At 42.5% G+C, this 15972-nt stretch overlaps 1 protein-coding gene across 1 annotated transcript in view; it reads right to left on the minus strand.

Annotated features, from left to right (window-relative positions):
* Positions 1 to 15367, minus strand: part of POMT2 (protein-O-mannosyltransferase 2) — a gene marked incomplete at its 5' end in the record, with an annotated part of 18998 nt that extends 3631 nt beyond the window's left edge. The window contains 10 exons of the mRNA XM_010189556.1: positions 1140 to 1217; positions 2266 to 2357; positions 4011 to 4162; positions 4953 to 5031; positions 6651 to 6720; positions 7751 to 7817; positions 9869 to 9978; positions 11104 to 11186; positions 12030 to 12136; positions 15208 to 15367. Of these exons, the coding sequence (XP_010187858.1) occupies positions 1140 to 1217; positions 2266 to 2357; positions 4011 to 4162; positions 4953 to 5031; positions 6651 to 6720; positions 7751 to 7817; positions 9869 to 9978; positions 11104 to 11186; positions 12030 to 12136; positions 15208 to 15367 (998 nt within the window). The remainder of the gene's footprint in view (positions 1 to 1139; positions 1218 to 2265; positions 2358 to 4010; positions 4163 to 4952; positions 5032 to 6650; positions 6721 to 7750; positions 7818 to 9868; positions 9979 to 11103; positions 11187 to 12029; positions 12137 to 15207) is intronic.
* Positions 15368 to 15972: the final 605 nt, after the last annotated feature.

Below are 15972 nucleotides of genomic sequence, written 5' to 3' on the forward strand. Positions count from 1 at the left end.
AATAAAATTTAAATGAGCAATCAGTTATGCTGCAAAGCCTGCCCAGAAATGTCTGGGTACACAAATGTACATAAATACTCTTCCTGAGTAAAGGCTGTTTTCTGACTATATAAACACATCATCTTGCAGAGATGGCCACAATGAGAACAACGAATGTTTTAATGTTACTGTGCAAGTGAATATGTTCTTTGGGTACCATTAGAGGCACTGTTCTCTCATATCTCTTCTCCAGCTTTACTGTCACTGAGGATACATGTTGCATAAGCAAGACCTTTGTTCATTAACAGACTACTTTGACAGGTTTCCCTCCGCTCTGAAATAAAAGCCTCGGAAAGATTATTTCCATGGAAACTCATGCAGGTGCTTCATTACCTGACACAGCAATATCACTGGTTGCCATGGAAATGCTTAACCTTAATAATAATTTGCTTGACTACCTTCTTTATTTTAAGAATCTGAGAAGAGCTTTTCAAACATTAGCAAATAAAACTTTAGACTCCTTTCACAAAATAGTAACTTCTCATTCTTCAGATATATGACTGAGGAGCTGGAAGCAGAAGGGCTGTGGCCAAGAGCACAAAGAACCATCATGGGGAAAGAGAGCAAGAGACTAACCTTGAAAATATTAAATCCAGCTCTCTTTTTATATATTCAGGGATAATAAGAAAGAGGAAAGCAGAAAACACAGCACCTCAACAAACTTCAAAAGAGTAGTTCTTCATTTTCAATCCAAACATTTATTGTTCCCCTAAGTGCTTAGCTAATTTTCCTGACTGACCACAGTAACATCCTCCTGCCTCACAAACAGTAATCTAACTTCAAAACCTTCCAGGAGGGTAGGAAAAATCTCCAACTCTCCTTTACAGAACCAAATTTCAGCAGTGGAGGTATTGCATAATTAGGCTGTCACTAGATCACACCAACAGCAGAGCCAGGCATCAAGCCTAAGGCTTCCAAACTTTCGGAAGATTTAGCTGCAAGACCACCCCTTTTACTAAGTATAAATTCAAGTAGGTTGCTAGGGCATGTAAATTCTGCCCTAGCTTGCAGCCATAACCCAGATATCTCAGAAAATGCTATTTTTTTAAATGAAAGAGAATGTAGGAAGAATATTATCATTTAGAATTCATGATATCCTACCCGGATCATAACCATGTGGGATTCTAGCAGAATTTCTGCAAAAGAGGGCTTCAAAACATCCAGGCTGATATTGGGCACTTTAGAAAAAGAGAGAAAAATAGATTAGAAGGCTGTACAGTTTACTTTTATTTGCCTCTTTCATAATAAACTACACTCTCTCCTCCTGTGACAAATATGTTTCAAGCACCTCTTTTAATTCCCTATGCAGTTCTTTCATATTCTAAACACAGAGGCTTGCAGTCAAATGTATCCTCCAGTGAATTTCACAACCGATATAATCCTAGATTCCCTCCTTTAGTTCCAGGAGTTTCCAAGAGAAACAGATAAAAGACCATGAAATACAGAGATTCATATTTCTAGCTGAAATCAGAGACATATTGTTTATAGGCTGCTGTTGATCTGTGAATGAGCTGTAAGTGTGGGAATGTAAAATGCATTACTCAGAAAAGGAAATTCTACCGAGTCAACAGCCCAGGATTCCTCTCCTTTGGTTTGCATACAGTTGCTCTGAAAGGATGAACATTAGGGTTTTTAATATCTCGGAACTCAGCCCAAGTCATCTGCAATTCATGGGCTGAAAATTGTATTGAATAATTCAGGCTGAATGAGGCTGTGACACAGATCTAACTCCTGGATGGGGCTGCAATGCCCATCTGTCATTACTGGCAGACTTAGTTCTCTGTCACACTTCTATTCATTTCTTGATGGTACTGCAAAGTCATTATTTAGCATGCCTCTGCTAAGAGAAGGAAAGAAATACACCAGAATAGGGTGAATCTTAGCTTTTTAAAGAAATCATTAAGTTATCTATGACATACTCATAATTCCCAATTAAACCAATGATGTTGAAAATAACAGCCTGTACTGCAGTGCCTACAAAACTTCACACTTTTTGTTCTTTAAAAAGTCTCTATACTTCCACTACACTTGAAGTGTTACACCAAGCTTACAGTACAGTGAAGTAGAAAAAGGCTACGTCCAAGTTGAGCAAGTTTGTGCTCCAGCTGGGAAAGAACACAGAAATTGCACGCACTGAATGCCACTTCTTGCCATCTGACAGCTCATCCCTTCCTTTAACATCTAGCCAAGGTGCACTCTCAAAGGAAAAGGAAATAAATGACTTACACTTAGGGTTAATATGATCTTCAAAGTTCCAGAGGGAATTGGGAGTCTCCTTCAGGTATGGTGTGCAGGTGACTTCCACTTGTTCCCAACCCCTGAGGAACAGCAGAACAGTTACCCAAAACCCCACAGAAGATCACTCAATATTTCCAGTTCATGTCTGATTTTGTCCCTCATTTAGCTTCATACTTCCCCATAGCACCTACCATACCACTCACTCCCAGCAGCTGCATACATACACACTCTTACACGCTCTTAAGCACCACATAGAAAACAAACCAGATTTGCAAGGCAGCCACCATCAAAATTCTACTGAATATTTGAACCACATTTCCAACTTTGGGCATCTAAACTAAAAAAACCTAGGTCCACACATAAGCAGTGGGATTTTTGAAGATGATGTAAATTGGCAACTAGAAACTACTTCAGGTTAACCCTTACAGTCTCTCCAGAAGAGAATCACCATCATTAATTTAAGTCAATCCTGTCTACAGCAACTGTATTGCAGAAACAAAAGGAGGAGGATCCCACCAACTGTTCATTTACTCTGTCACCCTCTTTCTAGGAGGTCAGATCAAACACTCTGGGAGAAAGTGCATCAAACCCTGCAGTAATGTGACAGATTAATAAGGAATTTTCTATCAAACACCACTTAGCAGACTTCACTAATTAATTAATTCCATTAATTAATCACCACTTAAGTCTCTGAAGGACAGTGATTACTCCCCTTTACATTCCAAAATATGTATATTTAAAAATCCAATATACTCTAACCATTCTTATTTGCAATTAACAACTATATTTCCCCTCAGCTTTTAATGTCTCAAATATTTTGTGGCCATAACTTCCATCCACAGGGTAAGTTTGCGTTAGGGGGGGAAAAAATCCCAACATGCCCCTTTCTTGAATGCTGTTGACAGAGGCAGTGATTTTATATTTTTTTATTAAACCAATCACATTATTTACCCATGAGCCCAATTTTACTGGTAAAGTCTAAATAGTACTTGCATTCCTGACCAGGCAGTCACCAGAGGTATCTGCCTGCGCTCCCTATGATTCAGCACTCACAGGATTCCTTAGAAGCCCTTTTTACCACAACACAGTGAAGGGAAACCTAAGCTAGCAGTGACAGAGGCTGCTCTGGAAACAGAAACAAGACTGCACAGCCTGTGCTTCAGGATCCATGTTAGCATCCCACACAGCGCAGCTCTGCAGATACAGCAGCTGGCTTGGCATTAGTCTGGATGCCTCTGCATATACCTCATTTTAATGATGAAGATGTATAATCCAAGGACATATTAAATCATGACTCCTGCTAGTAGCAGCTTGTTACCGTTGCCCTCGCTTCAGATGCAATATGGAAAAATGGCAGGTCTTTCAAACACAAAAGAAATTAATAGCAACAAAAAGAAATTTAGAGGATTATGGTAATGAACACCATGAACTGCCCCACTTTCTAGCAGTTTTTGTGAACCCCAAGGCTAAAATGGGCCTTGAATAATACGGCTGTCATCCCTTCCTGGACTTACCAGATGACAAGATCTATACCTTCACTGGAAGAGACTGCATAACACTAACCCAAACGCAGATCTTATGGTCTTTCAGGACCTGCTAGTTGCTTTTTTATTATTTTAAAGATAAAGAAACCAAGGAAATGGGGTTATTGCTTAGTTTAAAAGCACCACTGAGCAAAGGAACATGTCAGCTCAAGGCCTTGCAGGGGTGGAGGAGGTGGACAAGCTATTTACCATTTTGGCAGAGTCTTTCCAGAAGAGCCCAATATGCACCCTGTGGCCACATGGGTTAGTCGGACCTGACTCCGTAGGACTTTGATGAGCTTCCCAGACTTTCTGCCCACCACTTCAATCCGCCAGAAATCATTGGAGTCTCCTGTTCCATTCTATCAGACAAACAAACCACAGGAGAAAAAAAAAAAAACACAAGACAAAACAAAACAAAATAAAGCACAAAAAAGGCAAAAAAAAATCCACCCAAAAACCAACTAGAAGTCATACAGGATTGAAGTACTGCAAATAAGAATCTCTGAAAGTCTAATGGTGGCAAAGCTAAACAAAGAAGCCCAGGCTACCCTTGCTCAGACTGCACAGAAGAGATTCTCCATCAGGAAGAGATGATTCTAGACATTAACAACCACTCGCAAATACATTTTTACTTTGCCAACCTTAGATTTCTTTGCTTCCAATTCATACTTGACTGTGGCTCAGAGTTACATTTTAAACAGGGTTAACTTGGCTGCTTCACAAAAGGGGTTTAGGCAACAGCCCCACACATTTGGAAATTCAGCTCTAAAGCAGATTTAATTTTCATGAATCAAAATTCTGTCATCGTTCTGTCAAAAAAGTCACTTGTCTATGTGACAAGGCCAAATACATAAAATAATACTTGTCAGAGCAACTTCAAGGTTGCTCAGTTTGGCATTTCTGGAGTTGAACGCTGCCAAAGCTAGACTGGCAGTAAAAGCTTAAATTATTTTCTTGTCTGTGTTCACATTAAATAGACGTTAAATAGAAGACAAGCTATTTCATACTGAATCAGTTATTCCTCCAGTATGGTAGCTGCATATCTATCACCTTGGCTAACAAACTAAAAAAGCAATAATAAATCCCCTTGGCATAGTAAGAACTCTCCCCAGAAGGAGGAGCTTTTGTTTTATCTTGCCATTCACTTACTATTCCATAGCCGGTGACCTGAAAATGCTTCCTTGTCAGGGGAGCCTCATGCTGGTGACTGTGAAGATTTCTGGAAGTTCTGAAATGAAATTAAAAGTCAAATCTTGGGTTTGTTAGGGGTTTTGGTTTTTTTTACGTCTCAGTCAATTTGCAATAAGAACTTTGGTTTGGGCCATTCAGAAAGCTGCCACCGCTTTGACCACCGAATTCCAGGGAGGGCTGGGCAAGATGCAGCCGTAGCAGCGATGGGGGTCACAGACTGAAACTGCCGCTTCCCACCATCCAACTCTGAGCTTATGCCACACTGGGCAGTGCTGGAAAAGGAGGGCAGCACGAACAAATCCAACCCTCAAGCTACAGCCCACGTAGAAAAAACAAGTGGAAAAGACATTGTCAAGCTTTTTTTGGTTGAGTTTTTTTGTTTGGTTTTGGTTGGGGTTGATTTTTTTTTAAATAAGGAGTAAAGATGGGATTAACAGTCCTGCTCTTGCAAGAGGCAAAGCAAGACCCTGATTTCTCTTGATTATCACTTGCTTTTGAGGAGAAAGACGATGCCATTTAGACAGATTTACTGAGGGCGGGTCAGTGGCCCCCATTAGCAGCAGCTCTACATGCAAGCAGCCTCCTGTCCTTGCAGTGACTGCCGACTGGGGCAACCGGCAAACCCCGGTCGTACCCTGGTCAGTCCTTAAAACTCACCTCGCCAACCAGCAAACCCCTCCATCAATCACTAAACCCCTCCATCAATCACTAAACCCCTCCATCAATCACCAAACCAAACCCCCAGGCCCTGCCCTGCCCACAGAGAATGCCCGGGCGGGAGAAAGCTCACGGGAAGGGGACGAGCGCCATCTGGCGGGCCTCTGCCGCAGCGCCGCGGGCTCACCTCTCGCCCCAGAGATCAAGGCCTCACCAGCATCGCCTCATCAAGACTTTATCCCTTTTATTAGCATATATTTGGTAGTAAACCTGCCAAAACCAAGGCTTTTTTTGTTTGCTTGTTTGCTAAGCAATGCTTTGTGAGCACGCAGTACTGAATGCACCACAACGTGATTTCCAGGCTCACAAGTCTGGAGCTTCTGATAAGAAATCAAAGCTGCGACAGCACAGAGCATTGTGGCGCAGTGATATTAGACTAAATACAGATTAAATATCAAGTCACTAGGGTTCCCCTGCTTGCTCTCAGGTATTCCCTTCAGAGAGGGAAGGCACCAGCTGACATTTTTGTTAAAAGTGTTTCACTGCTGCGATCTCAGCACTGTTGAGAACTTCAGCAGGTGGATATTGCCTGTGCACATGGGAACAGGACACCTGCAGTACACTGATAAAAAAACCTTAGTATTTGCCCAGAAAACTCAGAGAGTGGGGCCAAGCAACAGATTGAGGATTTTGAAACTGCTTCTTTGCAGAAGAGTTACCCTTAACATTGCATCTCACACAGTTGAACAAACCCCTCTGCTGCTTAGGCAGGCGTTTCTAATGAAGTTGTGTGGTTCTGTTAGAAGTTTCCCATTTAAAAGACACCCTTCAAAACATAAACCGTAGAAGAAAGACTCCATGCTGGAAATGCAGCTACACAGACACCTCTGTCACACAGCCTGCTTATGCTGGCCTAACCATGTAGTCTCCAGCAGGACGAATCTCCCACCAATTCTATCCAATTACAGAATCTCTTTGAACCCCAGAAATCATCCTTACTCTTTATGTTCCAGACGAATAATATCTCCATGCCTCACAAACTCCACAGGGCTCGAGGGGTCTGATAGATCTGCTGAAGGAAGGCAAACTAATCATATCAATGCATTCACAAACATATCAGGGTCTCGGAAAGTTTCTTGGGAATGCTCTTGCCTCAAGCAGATAATACAAAGCAAACTAATCTGTGTCGACTCTAAGCCTGGTGTAGACCACTGCTCTTGTTTAAAGACCAGCCCTGAGGGCTACCCCAAAGAACACAGCCCCAGGCAGCACATACTGCTCTTAAATAAAGAAGATGCCTGGTCAGGCTAACAGAACACCGAAACTATATATGCATATATCTTTATTTAATGAAATATAAAATTACTCTTGCAACATTGATTTTTTAATTTTGTTATTTCTAGGTTATTTGCATTTTTTGTGGTTTTGACAGTCCTTGATAATTTTTATAGACACACGCTGCAGGTGAAGAAAGGAAACTCTGCCAGACCAAACATGCCTCAGCTACACTACATGGTATTCTAAACCAACAGATGTACGTACATAGATCTTTGCATTCAGTACTGTCTTGTTTTTTATATACACATGCTGCAGGTGAAGAAAGGAAACTCTGCCAGATCAAACATGCCTCAGCTACACTGCATGGTATTCTAAACCAACAGATGTACATACAAACATAGATCTTTGCATTCAGTACTGTCTTGTCACAAGCAAATGTCCACGCAAATCAGTTGAACACAATGTATCAGAACATACCAGGACCCAATTTCTCCAGGACTCATATCCACAATAACAGATTCCACAAAATACTGAGTTCAGGTTAATTTCCTCTCTGCTGTTTGCAGCCCTACCTAGCTGAAAAGTTGTCAATGCAACCTTCAGCTGATAAAAGCTTATTTACTTCAGCTGTATAATCTGGAGAAAAATCAAAAACACAGTAGACATAAACAGCATTAATCAAGATAGAGTGAGATTCCCCTTGTTCTTCCTCCTCACCTCCTCGTATCCATGGAGGATACTTTGCCCTGGAGAGAACTCAGAATATATAATTGAAAAACTGAAGCAGCAATTATAAAAGGCACTTTACTGATATTCCTTACCTGTATCTGAATCCTGTTTCTTTACAATCCACAGGTTATTCAAATCTTTATGTAAGTAGGCAGTGACCTGAAAGCACAGGATAAATTATTTTACCAAACAATAAAAAATAGCTGCTGATAGCTGACATTTGCCAGCAAATCGAAGTCCCGAGTGAAGGCACCAATAACATAGAAACCCTGGGAAGATTTTTATGATAGTGCCCTATAGAAAGTCAGTTACTGGTCATTCCTTAACCCAGATCACACCTTTTATTCACTGTATAGCCTGTATACTCAGGAGCACTACACTTAATGGCGGTTCACATGCAACATGAGTAACAGTCTCCAACCTCCCTACTTGGCCTCCTCTCATCCTGCTTCAGAGTCTCCTTCTACAACAACTGAACTTTTTGAATAATCACTGACCAGAACCAGGAGACAGAAACAGGTTTGGCTCTACAGACAGGCATCATTGGTAGAGATTTATGGTAACAGGCCACCTGTGACAACCATAATACTTCTGCCAAAAGATCCGGGCAAAGTAAGAAGGATTCAGGGATCAAGTCTTAAAAAGCCACACATGGTACCCAGCTAATTCTTACCAGCCTGCTCAGGCTCACACAGAGTAACTGCTCCTACTGTTACCATGGGCAGAGGAGACCATCTGGCCCCAGGGTGCTGCTCCTGAGGGCAACCTTCCCAAGCAGCATGAGGAACTGTGCCCACTTTGCTCACTCTCCTCTTCCAGCAGCAGCAAGCCATGCTCTGTGGGACCTAGACCAGTCCCAGACCTGTGCCTCCCACTGAGGTGGAGCAGATGGCCCAGTGGGTGGGTGAGAGGCAGAACACACAGAAGTGTCTGAGTATGGGGAAAAAGGGAGAGCTTGAGGTGGAACCTCACACTTCGAGGTTACATCATCAGGAGAGGAGAGAAAGGAGGAGGCAGAGAGATCATCGCCTCCATCTTTACCTCCCTAAATCAAGTTCTAAATTCCCTTCCCCTCTCCACAGCCCCCAGACTGCCCCAGCCCCCTACCCCTGTCCTCATAGGACAGGGCAGGGAGTACAGGGAAGAAACCTCCACCCACTCACCCTCAAGCAAACTCCCATTAGAGTCCTCTCCAAATCCCCTTTCCCTGTTTTTATTGTCATAAAGCATGCTCTGCACTCAAATTTTGCCTATCCTTGAGCCAGTTTTGTTATGACATCTTCATCTTTGGTAATAAGCATCAATATCACTTGAGAGTATTAGAATTTTCAGTTGGGAAAAACAGCAGGAAAAGAAGATTGAGACCAAGTTTTCAATTCTGAAGCCTTCCTCACCACAGCGACTATAGGGAGTTAAAAACTGAACACTTGTTTCTCCGGCAACTTTCTTCCAAGGAGCTCAGAACCAATTTTAGACACTAACATGCAAACTGCAAAATATGTCTTGGGAAAGCTGCAGAAGCTGCAAAGATTTGTGAAGCTTGATGATGATGGATAAAAATAAGAAATTCACTTTTTTTTTTACTACTTAGTGATAATTACATGATTTCTGATTTTTACTTTGATTTATTGCTTTATCATTTAATCAGAAACCCTTAGGGAGTTCAGACAGTTTAATTATGGCTAGCTTATGAATGTACAGATAACTAATCTAATGAGCAAAGCCTTACAGATTCTTTGGTGACAGAGGAGGAAAGTGAGGCACAAAAGGAGAGTAATTCATGTAAGGTAGTGGCAGGAGTGAAAACAACACACAGCAGCCCTATTCTGTTGCTTTTAAAACACAGCAATGAAACCTGTAAGATAAAGTAATGTATTTGTGCTAAACCTAAATTTTACAACATTCCTTGAGGTAACAACAGCACTTTCCTTATGAAAAATTATTTAAGTCCTCTTGGCCTCCATCTACGGAGGGTGGTCTTGCTACTACAGTGAAGCCTTGTTACTGCAAGTCACCTTTCTGGTGCAACGTGGTAGGCTCTCTTCAAACACCTTTTTACTCAGACTTCCAAGCCAACCGCGCAGCTGTGGCACTGAGAGAGTAACAGATGCTAAGTAAATACATAGCCCCTGTCACACAGCACCTAATGCCAAGTGCAGTGGAGTGAGTGCTGGTTGCAGTCAGAGGCAGTACTGCCGCTGTGCACTAACCTGCTGCTGGCGAGCCCCGATGCCCTCAGGGTAGAGGTGCCAGTGGGAGTGGAGGTATCCCCCTGCCATCCGAAGGTTCTTCATCGTGACCACAGACCCGTACGCCAAGTCTGTATGAGAAGGAAGGAAGGAGGAAAAACAGCATAAGGCAGCTCTCCTATAAATATCTGCCCCAGCTAGTCTGCTGTGCTCCGATTAGACATGCATCCCTCTGCTTTGTTTTGATGACAGCTCATTTCCTGTTTGACACATTACTGCACACAACTTACTGCAAGCTTGTCTTCCATCCCCAGCCACGATTCAGTAAAACCATTACATAACTTTTGGCTGAAACACTTAAAATTCTCCCACCTAGCTTTAACATAAACAGAAGTGCTAGTTCTTTCTAATGTAATTTCAATAATAAGAGGTTTCAGATACCATAGTATATGGTCAAATTAAAACAAGATCAAGCTTTCAAAGCACATGACTCCCTTAAAGCACTCCATCACCCAAACCCTACAGCAATGCAAGAAGGAAGGGAGGCGAGCTCAGCTATCAGATAGCGAAGCAAATACCCTGGCTTCAGACACTTTCCTTCATAGCCTCTCAACACAAGTGGGAGAACGGAGTCTTGGAGAATGGACCTGGTGCTCTCCCAGTAGCAGCTCTGGAGCAGGCAACAGCCAGAGAAAAGCTGAAACAATCAGAAAGCTAAACCATAATAAAGTCTCTGTAGTTCCTAGCCAACCTGAGGATTAGGGAACGACCACACATCCATCTTTCCCCTAGATTCATATGCATGTCTGAACACTACATGCCTGAACCAGAGGCATGCTGTGTCAAAAAGGAGTTGATAGTTTTCATTTACACACATTTTGGAAACAAAACTCACACACCTACAAACCTAACAGGTTTGTGAACAGGACAAATCTCTTCTTGTTGTCTCAAGCAACATAAAGGCCAAAAAATACAAAGGTGCATGCACACAAAACTGTCAAATCCCTCAAAATAGCATATTCCTCTAGGAGGAATATGATGAACCAGCTAGTGACCTTGCACTAAACATGATGGGTTTTTAAGCCTTTTTCTTTTCTGTCAATATATAAAACTGTGCAGAGGAACAGCATGGCTCTAACTATGACCACGGAGGCAAAATCTGCACTGTCCTGCACTGACTTTCAGGAAATACTGTTTTTATTTAAATCCTCATGTATATTAACAGCACTCAAAGCAGTTTATTATTGGGCACTCACGCTCTGGAATGGACACGTTATGAAGATTGTTGCCAATCAGCTGGGACTGAAATGCTGAACTGAAGAAACCATCCCCAGGACCACTAAAAAAGAGAGCAAAGAATGTGAGATTTCAATGTCTGGCAAAACAGGCATACAAAGCTCTATTATGCATTACCAAATTGTTTTTACAGAAGGAAAACAATAAAACCAGGCAAAGCATCAGGAGAAGAACGACTGCAGTTCAATTGTATGCACACACCTCTAATGTTGTGCATCACAGCAGACAGAGACAGTCTTGCAGGAAACTGTCTACAGTTGCAAGGACTTGAGGTCACAAAAATGTACCCACTGACACTGCACAAAGCACCATCAGCTATTTCTGGTGTTCCTATGACAAACAAACTGACCCGCTGTCAGGTCAAATATAACAAAGCCTTTCTCTGTGGCTCCTTAAGTCTAATTTCTGCTAAGAGGGTAGTGGTAAGACCACTTGACCTAAACTGAAACATAACAGGTTTAATTTTATTATATTTTTTATGTTGAAATGCTTATTTACTTCATCTCTCAATGCTGGCATATGGAAAAACATTACTTGGCCATTTTAATTTTCCTTTTTTTATTACAAAAAAAAACAAAAATAAAATGAATGGAGTTGAGACATTTTCAGGTCCAGAAAAGAGAAGAGGGGGGAAAAAAAGGAGACAGAATTTGGTTCGGATTCTTGCTTGGCATTTCAGAAAGTCTTAAACTCAAACTCAGTTTCATTGCCAGCTTGGCCAGAGTCTTTCTCTAAAAACAATGCAGGAGTCTGGAGATGGAATTAAACAAAGACACTGCTTGTGGCTGTGTTTCTGACACTGAAAACTGAGAAATCCATAATCAATAGCCTTTAATTCACAGCAAAGACAAGTGGTTCTTCTTCTGGAGAAAACATAGTGAAATACCTTTTATTTAATACTGTAAAATGAACAGCAAACATAGCCGTGTAGAGGGCAAGCGGGAGCAGGATGAGGCAGAGTACCCGAGCCAGTAAATGCTTCCCAAACATCACCTGTAACAAACACAACCTGGATCAAACAGTGCAGCTGCAGGAACAACTCCACTCTTTATGTCACAGGACTTGGAGTAGTGGGCCCTATAGCAGAAGCCCACCATGCAAACAAGCCCAGCAGGATACAAAATTCCTCAAAAAGGCCTAGGGAGCAGTAAAAGTTTAGGCAGACCTTATTGTGCATCTCCAAAAGCTGGAGCTGGGGTATCTTGACATTTCAGGGTTTGGGGAGAAAGGCAAAAACAGGCAATAGGAGGGTTTAACTTCCAAACACATTGGGCACCCCTAACTTTGGCAAAGGAGCTTGGGCAGCTCCCACTGAGAGTGCTTTGAAAACAAAGACCTTAACTTGTTTATCAGAGCAGGACACATCTTGAAACAAAATCACAGCAAGTAGAGGGCTTCCAGAACAGTAACTGCCAATGCTAAACAAAAAGGCAAATGAAAAGACGAGGGCACAAGCTACTGGATACAATCTCCCAACAAGTCTCCCTATGAAAATATGACTGCAACAAAGACTTCCTGGGGACCTAGATATGCTGCATTCACAGAAACCAGCTCACTTAGCAAGGATGCTCTCACACTGCAACTTCTGTTGCTGGTCCTCAGCCAGAAAAGTCAGCAGCCAAACCCGTGAGTGTTTCTAGCTGCCTTAACACAAAAGCAGAGAATTTTATTTAAATCCCTTAGAAAGGTGGTTTGTCCACAGATGCCTAAGATACAATTACATATTCACATCCTACTGACACTGCTGGTAGTAATCTAAAATACAGCGTGGGTAAAAAACAGCTGTGGGAGAAAAAAACACCTTAAATAGCAGAAATTGTTTGCTGTATGTCCACATTTAGCTTCAGAGTGGATGAAGGTAGATGCACTTGCTATCTTCTGTATATTTTGTTACATGGTACCTACCATACAATCATTAAACTCCCAAATCATTCTCCATCCCCTAATAACAGAACCAAAGACCTCAGAAGTAAAGGACAAAGGGCTGAACACATTACAAAAGTGAGAACTTACTGAGGTCAACCAAGGAAACAGTTGCTCAGCTCAAGTACTTGAGCAGAACACTTAATAACCACTGGGCACTTGGAAAAATGCTGATTGATGGTACATAACTGAATTTATGCAGCGGAGAGGCATGTGAACTAATCTCCAGCTCCCTGCTCAAAATGACCACATTATGCTTCACTCTCTGTGAAAAGGCTTTCTCTAACTACAGACTTCAATGCAAAGTAAAAAAAGAAAAGGCACAAGGACAGCATCAAGCAAACCAGAACAGTGGGCCAAGATAAGCTGAGAATTCTAGAAATCAAAGTGGTCCCAAAAACCTTGCATGTAAATACTCATGAGTAGTTTCCTAACAAATGCAGAGATAAGTTGTTCAGGCTTTCAGGAGTTTAATCCTCACTGCTTGGTTTTTTTTCTCTCTTCAAACACCAAGGTTGCCAAATAGTTAGTTATTCAGAAAGCATCTACCTTCTGGATTATATTTCTTTACATATTCTGACGCTCAGGGGCTTGCTGCCTTAGCTGCCAGCAGCACAAATGAAATCACTGTGCAGCCGTCTGCTGGCAGAAAGCTTAGACATGATGGATTTGTTCCATTTCAAATGCAATTAACTGACTTTGCTCAAGAAGTGCTTCTCCGGAGCTGGAACACTGCATCTTTGCAGCCCATATCGATTCACATTAATCAGAGAAAACAAATCACATAGCAGGAATAGAAAAAGTCCCCCCAAACCCCCACTGTTTATGAGACAAACAGGACAGAAACAGTAAGTGAAAGAAATAGAATTTGCAAGCTTCAGAGGGTGCTGAGACAAGAGAAAAACTGAACACCTTTTAAAAGACAGGCTGGAAGAATTTGTTTTCCTGCTGCTTGCAAGACAGCAAATGGCACATCAAGGTATTTCTCCAAATGTAGATTACACAGTCCCCAAACATAAAATGCAATACATTAGAACAGGGCACCGAAACACACGAGTGATTTTCTTAGAGCTTATAAGAACTAAACGTGTGTGAAATCAAGCGGGCTATGGCTGACTTCATCCCCAGGACTGGCTACGGAGACTGTGAGCTGCAGAGCACGCCTGTGACTCGTGATGGACGACAGCACACTGCTGCTATGCGGGCTGTGTCCTCATACCCTCATGAAGCAGAGCCTGAGCTTACGCTGCTTATGCAAACCAGGTGCTGCACAGCATGCCCATCTGCCAGGTAGCACCAGCTCCTCAGAAGGCCATGTAACAGTGTTGGACAAGATCTTGCTTTGGGCCATTGTACAGCCATTCCTAACAAGCATTTTCAACCTAGACTGAAATAAAATCCATTCAACTGGAAAGGTAATAGTTTCTCTCGAGAAAAATGTTTTTTTCTGTGCTCTTGTGACATTATATCCTGTTTACACATGTGGGGTTTCTTTATATGGCAATAGTTTTTCCCTTACTTTCCATTCTTCCTTGAAAGAGTGCAGCAGAGCCACAAAGATGATGGAGGGAGTGGAGCATCTCCTGCTGAGGAGCGGCTGAGGGAGCTGGGGCTCTTGAGCTTGGAGCAGAGGAGACTGAGGGGTGCCCTCATTCATGGGGATCCATTTGGAAAGGGCAGTGTCAGGAGGAAGGAGCCAGGCTCTGCTCTGGGATGTCCAATGCCAGGACAAGGGGCAATGGTCTCAAGCTGGAGCACAGGAGGTTCAAGCTGAACATGAGGAAAAGCTTTGTGAGTGTGAGGGTGGCAGAGCATGGCCCAGGCTGCCCAGAGAGGTTGTGGAGTCTCCTTCTCTGCAGACACCCAAAGCCCTGGCCGTGTTCCTGTGTGACTGCTCTGGTGATCCTGCTGTGGCAGGGGTTGCACTGGGGGAGCTTTCCAGGTCCCTTCCAACTCCTGACACTCTGTGATTCTGTGATTACAACCTTCATCTTTAATCATCGTTATCCACCTCAGATGCCCCTGTTTGCTGCAGAGTATCACTGTTTGGCTAGTTATAACTAGGAGAATTACAAAGGCATAAGAAAGAAAAAAAAACAACAAAGAAACGCTTAATGCAAAGAAAGGTTTTTGATACTCACCAGTGACAGGCTGAGGTTCCCCAGCAAGTCCCATAGGTCATAGATTGTGTTCAGGCCAACCAAGAGGACTACAAAAAGGCCAACAAACTTTACCCCCATTGCTCCAGCGAGGTTCACACCAGTCAGACTCAGCCAGAACCACCAGGAGGCAGAAAATGGCCTGCAAGACAGATAGAGCAGGTCAGTAAATAAACCATGGCTACTTGAATGGGCATCTGCAATCAGGAAAACAAACGGCAAATTAGCTACCCTGCAAAATTACATTCCATCTTGTTCTCAGGAGCCTATGAGGAGCAGAAAGAGCCTTTTTTCATGAATTTTAGAATGATGCAAGGATACTTCTGATAGAGGCTTCAAAAGGGCCCAACACTTAAGCCTAGGCAGCCTTAGATCTCCCCTTTAAGGAAGGGAACACAGACACCAGGTATAAGCTAAAATACAAATGTGAAGAAACTCTGACACGTGGAAGGTCTGAAAATAGAAACAGGACTTTTGCTTCATAAAATGCAGAGTTACATCGCTCAGAAAGCTACGTGATCCTGCTCTAGCAGGGGGGTTGGACTGGATGATCTTCAGAGGTCCCTTCCAACCCCTACCATGCTGTGCATGTGTGTGACATGGTGGAGAACAGGAGAAAGAGAACAGCTACTTGTCCTAAAGCAGAAAGGCCACAGTGGAAAACACCTACCCAAAGCACAAACAAAAGCTGCAGCAAAAATGAAACAGATTACAAACTAAACTAAAATTGAATCACAGAGGAAAAAA

The sequence above is a fragment of the Mesitornis unicolor genome, unplaced genomic scaffold (genome assembly GCF_000695765.1).
Source record: "Mesitornis unicolor isolate BGI_N332 unplaced genomic scaffold, ASM69576v1 scaffold11538, whole genome shotgun sequence".
Lineage (NCBI taxonomy): Eukaryota > Metazoa > Chordata > Aves > Mesitornithiformes > Mesitornithidae > Mesitornis > Mesitornis unicolor.